A 12402-nucleotide genomic window follows, 5' to 3' on the forward strand; every position below is an offset into this window, starting at 1 on the left:
GAAGCAAGGAACAAGGAATGGCTGGAACCAGGTACAAAATACTGTTTATTAGGAATGCCCAAGCCGATACCTATGCTGAGTATCGGATTCGATACTGCCATTTTTGTTTTTTATTAATGTATTTTACAACAATGTAAAGAGCAATGGGTAAAGTTTTACCAGATTAGGTGTTACACTTATTGTCTCTTATTTGTTTCCCACTAAATTATTTTTTTTCTTCCCTAAATGTTCAGATTTTTCTAGATTAAATTTTACTGCCGATTTATCCACTAATGTAGTTTATAATAGCATTTTTGTCACAGATTATGATAAATTATTTTTTGGATGTGTTGTTTTTCTTTATAATGAAGTTGTCTGTATTAAGTAGATTGTTTAACACACAAAATGGTGATTATCAGTTCAACACAGTTATATAAATTCTACTTGATTTTTTGTTTTTAAAATGGAGCTGGTATTTGTCAATACTCTGAACTTTTGGTATCGGATCGATTCTGAAACAATCCCACCTCATTGTGGTCGTACACTCATGACTCGTCTTAAAAACAAAATGTTTGTTTATGCAGGATCAACTGTAGCAGTTAAACTGGAGAGTGTAGCTACTAGAACAGCGCTGGTAAAGGATGTTCGGCAGTTGTCCCCACAGCATCAGACTTTTTCACTGGAGGCATTTCACTCCCTTATCCTGCACTTTGCACCAAAGCACACTGGGTTCTCCTTTCTTGGGATGTACAGCAGGTAAGTGTGTGATGTGAAAGAATGAGTACTTTCTGAAACTAATGCAGTCTAACACAGCAGCCCAAATTTCATTAAATGTGCAGTAAGCAATGCTTTTTTTCCCCAGTTTTCTATTTCTGGGTTTATTTACATATGCACAACTTGGGTAAAATTACTTTTTTTTCTACAGACTTCTCTTGGCAGCCCTGCATTTCAACCACAATGGCAGCAGAGAAGTTGCTCGAACCAGTGATGGTGAGGCGTGTTATGCGGTTCGCTACCCAAGGTTCCGCAAAGGTGGCTGGGTAGTCCGTCCTGTTAAGGAAAAGCCATCATATGGTGGGCAGTTTCAGTCAGTTCTTAAATATTAAGCAAGTCAGACAACGAGTTAGCAATGAATGTGATCTACACTTTTGCTTCCTTCTCCCAGCATATGCATCAGCCCTCATGGAGTCTCTGAGAGAGGAATACTCCAGGTCACCACAGGCTCTACGAGAACGCAGCACAGTATTGTTTTCCACTACACCTGCTCCCCTTTCCAGATCCCTCCAGAGGATCAACAAGGATGAGGCTGTTGGCGTGTATATAACACAGCATTCACGATTTAACACGTTAAAGAAATCTTAGTGTGATACCCGAAAGACTGTTAAATTGTATATATGATCATAAAAAGTTTTATACGACAATTTGTGATTTGTTTGTTTATTTTCTATTGGTTGTCAACAAAATTGGGCCATTCAAAACCTTTATAGAGTCCTCCTTCCTCTGGAAACTGTCTTCTAATGGCTGACACGACACATGCAGGTAAGGGCTTCCTGATGTGCCTGCCCAGAATGCTATAGGCCCAGCGGACAACCTGTCGGTATGCAGTGTAGCGGTATTGCCTTGAGGCATGGAAGAAATATCAATATTGATAGTCTTATACCAATGGCATCAAATAGTGTGATATATGTTTTAGCTGTGTTTGTGTTCAGGGGACAGGCAGCTAGCGGATGGTGAGGAGATATCGATGTTTGCGGTATGTGAAAAAAAATGTTTTGGCCTAAAAAACGCGTGAGATCGCTTAGATCGTCTTTTTAGCTCAAAAGTAATAAATTAACTCTACCATAAACATACTCATGTCTGCTGGCCTGGAGAGGTCCATGCTCCTGTCTGAAGTGCATATAGGCTATCTGTAGCACATATGGGTTCAGACAGCAAGCCTCGAAGCCTGGGTGCAGAGTCAGGCACTGCACATCAAGTCTGGGTGTGACATTTTCCACTAAGGCCCAGTATGCATCCACCTCCCTGCAACACTGACTTTCCACAGCTTTAAACATTGCCTCGCATTTCCCACACATGCACCTATGGAACAAAAAATTGTATCAGGAATAAAAATATCTCTGTCTCTCGATGAGAAACTGCTAAGTTATATCACGTAACGTAAGTCTGGATGGATATTAATGAGCATGACAAACGCCTGATCAAAGCTTAGTTTCTGTTATTGTAAGTTCCAATACGCCCAGATGACCAATAATATCTTTGCTATTAAATGATATACGATGGTAATAATCATTACAATATTGTGAGCACAGTTTATATCGTTAGCGAACGTGTATCTATAAGCTAACACTGGTCTCTCACCAAGACACCTGCCCTGTTCTCCTCACACCACAACTCAATTTGTCTCCTCTGACCGTTGTTCTGTCCAACATTAATCCTGGCCTGTCCCTGCTCTCTTGGCAGCCTAGCAGGCTCATAATTGTATGGCTGTGGTCCGTCATACGAGTAAGTATGAACAATTTCCTCAGCGTCTGAAACGTCATTGCGGTCCATTTTTTCCCCTGTTGTTTGAATCGACCGCTCTCCCTCTTGCTACGTCACGCCCGTCACGCCCATTTTCAGATGCGGAAGTAAAATTTTAGCCACTGTAGCGTATATATAATTTTTTTTTAAAGAAAATCTAGTTCCTACATTATTTTTCTATACATTGACTCGTTGGGTCTTCTAACCTGCAATATGCTCTTTAAGTACTAAACTTAAGTACTTCCTCCACCACTGCTGTCACCCAAAATCATAGGTGCTTTCACACTGCATAGTTCTAGGAACTAGCAAGCAGGGTCATTCCTAGAAACCAATTTAACCATCCATTTTAATTGTATGGGAAAAGGGTAGCATGAACATACTCCAAAATATCTCCTTTTGTGTTTCATGAAAAAAAAAATTACAGAATTAAATTTTTCCCCTTTAAAAAATACAGTGTGTGAACAGCTCTAGGTATAAACAGTGGATCACTCAAGCCACCTTTCAAGATGTTGAAAGTCCTTTGTAAATAGTCTATCATTTGCTCCCAGGACAATGAATAACCATCAACTACAATCTTTCCAAGCTTTAAAATTTTTCAAGCAAATAGTACATTTGGAAATGCCCAAATTAAAATGTGCACAAGACTTCAAGGAAAATCTTCCGTAAGCCTGTCATCAATATGCAGTGACACACTGAAAAGGTAAGTGATGTAAGTGGTCATGAAATCAGAGACCCTCCTTTCAATGAAATTCAAATCGCAAGCGGTCACTGGAGATGCATGTTAATGACAGATGTGAATGGCAATTTGTCTTGCCTGACCGACAGATGTTAATACAGTTGTATATAGGGTCCCTGATGGTGAGTACGGTGCATGCAGCGGTGTCGGGCCGTACCTGATTGAGGTAATGGTATTCTTCAGGCTCTTTGAGGTGGAACGCTGTCCTCTCATTTTCACTCGATCCTGCCAGCAGGTAGTAAAACACATGGTAATTCCTAGAAGAACAAACCCAAGTAACATCAGGTGCAGTATGAACATATGTGCCTATAAATACACAAAGAATTGCAGTTTGGTTCAAACAGGAGCAGATTGGATTATGTACAAGGTTTCTTAACCAGTGTCAACAGGTGTAAAGCAAGTCTTAATGTGTGTATACACTGCATTGTGCACAATTACAGCCACTGAAGACAGTTTTGTTTACATACACAATCAGGACAATTGTACCACCCTTATATTTTTTTATGTAATGCCTCAAAAAAATATATAAAATAAATCTTAAGTCAGAAATTAAGCAGTTTTAGTGTTGTTTTTTAAAATAATTTTAAAAGACAAAATAAAATAAAAACTCATATCATTGACCCCGATGGTAAGGACAAGCCGGTTTCATTTTGATAAAGCACGTCAAGATACTGAAATATGACTGCTGTGATTTATACCAAACTCTCGAAAACAAGGAAATTATGGTCTGTTTTCCTTCATAAACCCTCATGCCATGAAACCAGTTGGACTGGTAATGACAACCAGAAGATAAAGCTGAGATTCACACATAAACTGAACAACAACACTGTGGAGAAATGATTCCCACATGTTCACTACTGGATTTATTTTCTTCATGAGCTTCTACCACAATCTACACTCTCTTTAGTTTAAATAAACTCTTGTCAAGCCTGGTATAATAATGTCATTTTAATTGCAAAATGAATATACAATGGAATCAACAAATCATACAAGATCTCCAACCTTTCATTGTGTTCCTGATAGACGAGTCTGGATTTCTCCAGCAGGTATTTCTCCACATATGCCCTGGATAAGAACAAACACCAAATTAGACAGGGGTTCCAAACATCTCCACAGCACTGCAGACGCAGACACATGAAGCTCTTACCCTCTAACAGTGCCACTTTCCTGATAGTTCACCTGGATGAACTTCCCAAAACGGCTGGAGTTGTTATTATGGGCCGTTTTAGCATTGCCAAAAGCCTGTGAACACAGAAAAATAAATAAGAGAGGTGACATAAGTGTATGGATGACTCGCACTGCCACTTAAAATGAAAGTAAATAAATAAACTAGTGAATGCATCAATGAATAATTAAAAAGAATTATATATGCTGTCAAAGTGGGCTTCAACTGAAAATTCAGTTGAAAAGTTGCTTGCTTATTTAGTCTCAACATGGTAAGGGTCAGTAAGATGGTGAAAGTTATGAAATATAATTACAAAGAGTGTGAAGCTAGACACCTTGACTAACATTATAAGTGGATTGCAACAAGAAAGAAAGAAAAAAGTTTTGTAAGACCACATTAAATCTGTTGCAAGTGTCCACTACATTCCCGTTTTTTTGTTACGTGTCTGGACGGAGAGCAGGAAGTTTTATTCAGTTGTAAATAAACGCTCTCGTTATTTGTAGCTCCACCACAAGTAAACAAATTCCTCAGTGGAACGAGCTGCCGAGGTCCGTCTGGAGGGACACCCATGACCGTTCCAGAGGTCAATCTCGCAGCCAAGTACGCCAGACACACACCGCCCTGTTATGAGTCAGACTTTCAAAGTGGGTTTTACGGCTGTCAGGGGAACCAAGGACAAACCGCTCCTCCACAGACAAATGGAATTCTGGGTAGGGCGGCACCAGCGCCGTACAGCTGACAGACATGAGCTACTGTAACACTCCATATGCTCACAGCCATCATGACGCATCTAGCGAGCTATGAAAAGTAATGTTTTGAACGTCTAGAAAAGGTTATGTCAAACACAGAGATAACTTTACAAACGGCCTCTGGAAACCGTGTTGGAAAAGTCTATTTAGCCCTTCACGATGAACAGCACTTGCCAAACATCAAGTGGATGTTGAACAGTTCCTCCTCTGTCATATTAATGAACGGTACTTCAGAAATTCATCAACTGCTCCCCACACTAAATGGAAGAGGCCTTGACGCTCCAGGAAATCGGGTCAGACGAGGACAAAAATCAGCAGTTAAAGTGTTACCTCAACTCTTCCTGTGCAGTCAAAGACACAGCAATACTTGACACCTATCATAGTCCTGCTGAAGCCTAAAAAACTTTAAACAGACATGGGGAAAAGAGTGAGGATGGACTGCCAAAACTTCTGATACTCAACATTCCTGTTACTGCAGGAAACAGCTGCCGTTAAAATCTGCTGAGATTCACATATCATGAACAGGGGTGCGTTTTTCAAAAGCATTGTTAGCACTTCTGTGTTTCATAAATGAGAACCTTTCAAATTAGAAATATTAGGCTTGTAACAGGCATTTATAATAATAATTATATGTATAATAATTGTTAGGGGTGCTCCGATCATGATCGACCGATCGTTAATGCGCATCTCGTCAGTAAAGCCGGTTCTCTAATCAGCGGTAAATTCCCTCAGGTGCGTGACTTCACATAGAACAGCTGTTACTACACAGAGCCGTTGTTAACTGAGAAGATGCGCAAATAAACGCTGAAAATGAACGTGGATTTGCGCATCTCAGTGAAATATGAAACTTAATGAGCGAGTCATTCAGTCATTCATTCAACCGATTCATTCAGACACTATGATATAAATATATGATAAAAATCCATATTGGGGCATTTTTTGCCCTATATCTTGAATTATAGGGGCATTTAACTATATTCTAAAAGGCTGCATCACACAGAAAATCATCTTGCATCATGTTTGTCCGCGACTATGTGCAATTTAAGATGATATACGAACTGAACTGTAAATTCTGCTGAACTGGATGATGACATTACTGAATCATCAACGAACTGACTTTACCTGGAAAAATGACACTATATTATTGTTCTCTTGCTTTATCAACAAATTAATTTCCTGGTTGACACTCTAAAGCTGCTTTGACACAATCTGTATTGTATAGTGCTTTATAAATAAAGTTCCCTTGACTTGAATACTACTAATACTCCTAAAAAAAAGTTGGTTTAATTTTCAATAATTAAAAGATAAATAAACAAATAATAAATAATTACACCTTCATTTTATAACCAGAAAATACCCAACGCAGAAGAAAAAAAAATTATAAGGCTATTGTAAAAATAAACGTTAATGAATTAAGTTGATTTTATACATTCAAATAATTAGACATGCTAAAACACAGAATATGGTAACAATAAAACACAATTTCATATGGCCCTAAATATGCAATTTTTGTTCAACTTTAAAGAAATTGATGTTAAAGTGCATTTTTCATAATTTTAATTAATTAAACATGCTTTTTGATTAATAACATTTAATTTAATCATGCAAAAAGGAGTCCAGAAAGATTTTAATAAAAAAATAACAACAATTTAGGAACAAATAATTAAACTGATTTCACCATACCCCATCATGCATTGCAGCTTACTGGCAGCAGCAAATCCTCCACAGATGAAATAACACAAAAGGGTTTTGTCTTGAGTTAAAGGTCTTGATCTCATAGGAGAAGCTGGGGAAGTGAATAAACGAATGCATCACAATTACCGAAATCTGCTCTCTTATTGAACTGAGCATAAAATGACATCAAAAGTAGGAATGGGACGTTTGTGGCTTTTCCTGGCACAAGACACAGGGGAATGTTTAGCAAACATATTCTGGATGAGCACCACAGAGGGCGTTCAGTGTAAGAGCTTGTGAATTGATCTCAAGGGCTGAGAACCATTACTGTCACTCACACAAACACACAACAACCCGCTCTGATGACATGCCACGTCTTGTAATGGACCGCATCAGGCAAATATTATCTCTTGGCCAGAGAGCCATCACCCTCAAAACAGTGTCAGTGTGATAAGGCCGTAATCCTCTCCACATGTGAGCGAAGAGTGTATGCACTGTGTCTCAGGTGCCTCTCTCTTAACCAGGCTTTAATGTAACATACGATATCTATTAGTCAGTTTATTTATATTGATCAAGTATTCCCCAAATCTTCAGCTGAACCCCTTTGACCTTAACTATTTACTTGATGTAAATATTTGATGTTAATATTTTAATAATCTAACATGGCATTCATATGTTCAGTTCTCTGATGTCAATGGTCACATTACAGGTATGTGAACAAATCAAATTCATCTTTGATTTATTTATTTTAAAGTGATTTTTGATTTATATATATATATATATATATATATATATATATATATATTATAATTGTATGTTATTTAAAATCATTTAGGCCAACCTTAAAAATATTATGGTTTGCAGTAACAGTAATTTTTTTTTAAAAAGGGTCGGTAGGTCGGTCTATATTTTTTTTTCAAGTTTCAATGTAAAAAAAAAAGGACAATTTTGGTGATGTGATGACGTAGGTATGAATTTAAACAAATTAGCATATTGTGACGTCACTGACTGTGTCTTCAACCGTGCCTTCGGGTGCATAATTGCAAACCTCATTTTGATGCAGACTATATAGACCACAAACAAATTAAAATCTTTGTCAAAAACATCTTTATTGCATGGATTTCAGGTGAGAAGAAAAAAAATGAGGTACTGTTATACTGTTTTACTTGCATCCACCACTAGGTATCAATGCAACCTACAAATGAGAGAACGTTTACTTTGCTTTCTTGGGTTGTCACTTTTGTGAAAAAAAATCCTGTTTGATTTGAGTAACAAGTGTTCATTGAATAGAATGTAAAGTCAATTTTGCATGTCTAAATAAGTTTTATATGGCAAATAACACCAAATATAGGTAAAATATGGAAGCTGCCTTATGAGCCCCGGTACTTCACAGTCCGTGTTCCATTCCATCTCGCGCGCACACAGCCGTGTCTACACAACTTTCAAAGGTGGACGAGCTCGACACGCATTATCTGCTGTCTCATCTTTCACCTCGTGTACACGCACCGTCCGCGCGGTCTCAAAAAATGCCCGCACGCGGATGACGAAGAGGACATAATGCAGACAGTGTGCGGACGGCCGAAGTATACTAGATCTTTATCAGTGGCGCACGAGATGTGATGACGATGTATGTGGCATTGCATTATAAGGTTATGTTAGCCTATCCAGTTGAAGCCACTACAAAAAAAAAAAAAAAAAAAAGAGAACATCAATGTAGAGAAGATCAAAACTGAAACCAAGCCGTTCACACAGAACGCATATTTCGAGCATTTTCTAGAGGGACACCGTTGGACTCGCGTCTCGCACAAGAGAGCCGCATGTTTAGAAAGAAATGTTAAATTAATGTATTTCATTGAATTTTCTAAAAATATCTCGAGACTATGTTGGATTTTTGTTCCCCATCCCACTGCATCTCATGTTTTTAAATGAAAATTAATTATCCTGTGTGACTGGTTTTCCGCCCTTTTTATTTATTAAACATTGCATGTATACATGACGCTGTTTTTTATAGTTTTTAAGCAACTTAATAATAATTGTTCATAAAAATTCTTTTAAATATTATGTTGTTTTGTCACAGTCATGTATTCTAATGTTTTGAATAAACGTGCGGTAATACTTTGCTCGAGGCCTCAGAAGAGAAGCTAAAAGCTGCAGTTGCTGTGTGATGCGAGTTTCAAAAAAAAAAAAAAAAAAAAAAAGCTGGACGCGCTCCCAAAAAAAGAGACGCACTCCGAGAGAAGGTCGTTAAAATCAATTTCCTATTTTCGTTTTCGAAACGTGTTGTTTGGTCCAATCGATTTTCGAACATAAAGTGACAGTCGACACGGTTAGGATTAGACTAGACGGGAGAAAGGGATGGGAAAAGATCTGGGCACAGTTTTTCCAGAACTTAGTGCTAAGTTAAAGCGGTATCGAGCTGTTTTAATGCAGTTTTTAGATGTATTATGGTTCCCGAACCCGTATGACTTTGAACAGTGATGCGCACATTTTGTTTACTGCAGCCATCATTACCAAGCGCGAACCGTTGACTCTGACAGTGAATGAGAGTATGAGACGAAGCACAGGCATAGTGTGACATCCGTTATAGACGTCACAGGTTTTATTTAATTAAGGAAGATAGCCTTCGTTTGTATGTAGGCCTAGAAAATGTATCTATTTACAATACTTACTTAAATATAATTAATATTATTTTATTGCTTTTGCATTAATAGTTTGAAGAGTAAAAAAAAATTGGTCGGTCTTAACGCAAATTTACAATCGGCAAGCCGGTCGGACTAAAAGCAAAAAAATATATAAAAAATTGAGTCGGTCCTGAATTGACAGGGTCGGTTGGGTTACGGCAAACAAAAATATTTTTAAGGATGGCACTACTGATTTTAAATTTACAGAATACATTATATTTTATAATATAATATAATATAATAGAAAACTATTAACTATTATAACTATAGCACTATAATATTTTAAAACACTACTGTTTCTACTCTATTTTTAATCCAAAAAATGTAGCCTTGATGAGCATAAAAGACATTTCAAAAACATGAAAAACATTCTTAATAATTTCAAAGTATATATATATTGACCATTAATTTTGCGTACACACTCCTCTGAGTTAGAGTTTGATGGTGAATTGTGACGGTCACAAAAATTGTACACAGACATGTACACACAAATTTGTTTCCTGGTGGACTGACCAACTCCCGCACTTTGACTGCTGGAAACGGTATTGGGCCAGCCAATCAGATTGCAGCTTGCAGTTTTGAAAAATTCTTGATTTTTTGTGTGCAATACTCATTTTCCCCATTTCCTCTTTCAGTTTAAGACTCGCGTCCTGTACTGCTAAATGACTCACCCCTTGGCCTACACCAGAAATAGGACATTTTTCCCGGATTACAGTACAATGACACAAAAGGAAGCCCTGAGAGGCTGCACTACAGAGTGTGAGAGTGTATTGAGTGGCCTAAATGAAGTCAGTCCTCCAGAGTGTCTTTAGATTATCTGTGGGACGCATTCAGTTGTTGTAATGGGAGTGGCAGCTCTGCTAATGCGGTGCTCTCTGGTCAATAATAATTCAGTCTGCTCAGGGTCACACTGAGCCTCATTGATTCAACAACACAACCCAACCCAGCCCAACATACTGTGTAAAAAAAAAAAATCACTGTATCACTGTACTAGGTCACCATTATTATTAGTAGTAAAAATACAGTAATGTTGTGATGGTCCAGCGCTAGTATTACATTTCTTCTGATAAGTTTGAACCTTTTCTACCTGATGCTTCCAAAACTATCTATAAAACATGAATGTTTTGCACCACATGCCACCATTTTCTAGCAAATGTGTATTCATTAATTTTATAGATGTATAAGCTTCTAGGTATAGTAACAATTAGAATCCTAAAAAAAAATAGGATTTGTAAAGAAAAATTATTTCAATATAAGCCAAGAGTATACTGGTTTTTCTTTGCTGTAAACAAAATGTGGTTCTTGCAAAACTAGCATATTATCACCAGAGCTTCCAGCGGATGACAAATGACGTGTGTGTAAGAAGTGACGAACGCTGAAGTACAGAGGAGAGACCAAAACACTGGTCATGAATTATATTATAAGTACAAAATGAGGATTTATAAAGAAAAATGTTGAAAAATTTTTTTTTTATGAGGCTGTGGCCTTATTGTTTTGTTTTTTTTCAATTTGTCACTGTGCATTCAATGTTAAATAAATTATATTAATGATACAATATGGTCACGACTGTAATTTTCTCGCGAGCCGTTGTAGCTTTATGGTGCTGCGTTAGTTTTGAATAGGCCGGCTGAAACGACGGGAGGCGCTCGATCTCGTCCCAAAACCTAATGTCACGTTGCCAGTTTGGGAACATTTTGGCTTTCAACCCAATGAAAAGGACGAGCCAGCGAATATAGATGAGCCGATATGCAAAATGTGCTTCAAAAAAGGTTCCTGTGACACTGCAATACATCTAATTTGAGGTCATCGGGACATTCTAAAACGCTTAACGGGAAAAACGCTTAATGTGGTTTAATGTACCAATACAGTGATATTAACAGACCAAACTCACTAAACATCATATTAATAAAGTATATTATCTACAAAAAATCAGATGATCCCTGAATATGAATTCAACGCGTTTAATAACACGTTAAGCCTTTTCCTCTCATAGAAAACCATCATAAGGCTTAACGTGTTATTAAACGACTTGCATTCATATTCAGGGATCATCTGTTTTTTTGTTTTGTTTTTTGTACATTGTATACTACTTTATTAGTATGATGTTTAGTGAGTTTGGTTTTTAAAAATCACTGTCTTAGTACATTAAGCCACATTAAGCGTTTTCTTATAACAGTTTTTTTATGGGAGGAAAAGGCTTAACGTGTTATTAAACGAGTTGCATTCATATTCAGGGCTCATCTGATTTTTTATAGATAGTATACTTTATTAGTATGATTTTTAGTGAGTTTGGTCTGTTAATATCTCTGTCTTAGTACATTAAGCATTGTTAAGCGTTTTAGAGTGTCCCCTGTCATCCAGCGCAGCTGCCCCCTCAAGCATCAGATCGCGCAGCAACATCAAAAAGAACAGCTGAGACCGGCCGACAGTTAGGAGTAGCTGAAGCCTTTGCGAAATCTGTAAAATACAGCCGTGAAAGTAACAGGCATACCTGCTGAAGTCACGGACAACCTCCGCGTCAGTGCCCATACCCAAGAGAGCGTGAGCAGATAACGAGCTCACACGCTATCTGCATGAGGAGTGCATCGACTCCAGCGCGAATCCACTGTCCTGGTGGGCCAGTGGTGACGCGATAATCAGTCTAGATTTCCGCTGCTGTCCAAAGTCGCGCGCACATACATGTAATACATGTTAGAACTTGATTTCTTAAAAAAAAAAAAAAAAAATTGGAAAACGCATGTTCTTGTTGCTGTTTGGCATTTAACAATAAATAAAAATGTTTTAAAACGTCTCTGTCAGTTAAAAAAAGCAACAATATATGCTACATAACTCAACGATAGAGCTTTGTATGCAGCAAAATCAGGATAAATTAGGTATGTAAAAAAAAAAAACAAAAAA

The 12402-nt window shown here is 37.6% G+C and overlaps 1 protein-coding gene across 7 annotated transcripts in view; it reads right to left on the reverse strand.

Annotated features, from left to right (window-relative positions):
• Window positions 1–12402, reverse strand: part of LOC132109967 (unconventional myosin-IXAa-like) — a 136842-nt gene that overhangs the window by 53164 nt on the left and 71276 nt on the right. For all 7 annotated transcript variants that reach the window (XM_059516493.1, XM_059516485.1, XM_059516477.1 and 4 more), the window contains exons 3-5: window positions 4383–4477; window positions 4238–4300; window positions 3393–3492 (exon numbers count right to left, since the gene is read on the reverse strand). In XM_059516493.1, the coding sequence (XP_059372476.1) occupies window positions 3393–3492; window positions 4238–4300; window positions 4383–4477 (258 nt within the window). The remainder of the gene's footprint in view (window positions 1–3392; window positions 3493–4237; window positions 4301–4382; window positions 4478–12402) is intronic.

Source organism: Carassius carassius, chromosome 2, assembly GCF_963082965.1.
Source record: "Carassius carassius chromosome 2, fCarCar2.1, whole genome shotgun sequence".
Lineage (NCBI taxonomy): Eukaryota > Metazoa > Chordata > Actinopteri > Cypriniformes > Cyprinidae > Carassius > Carassius carassius.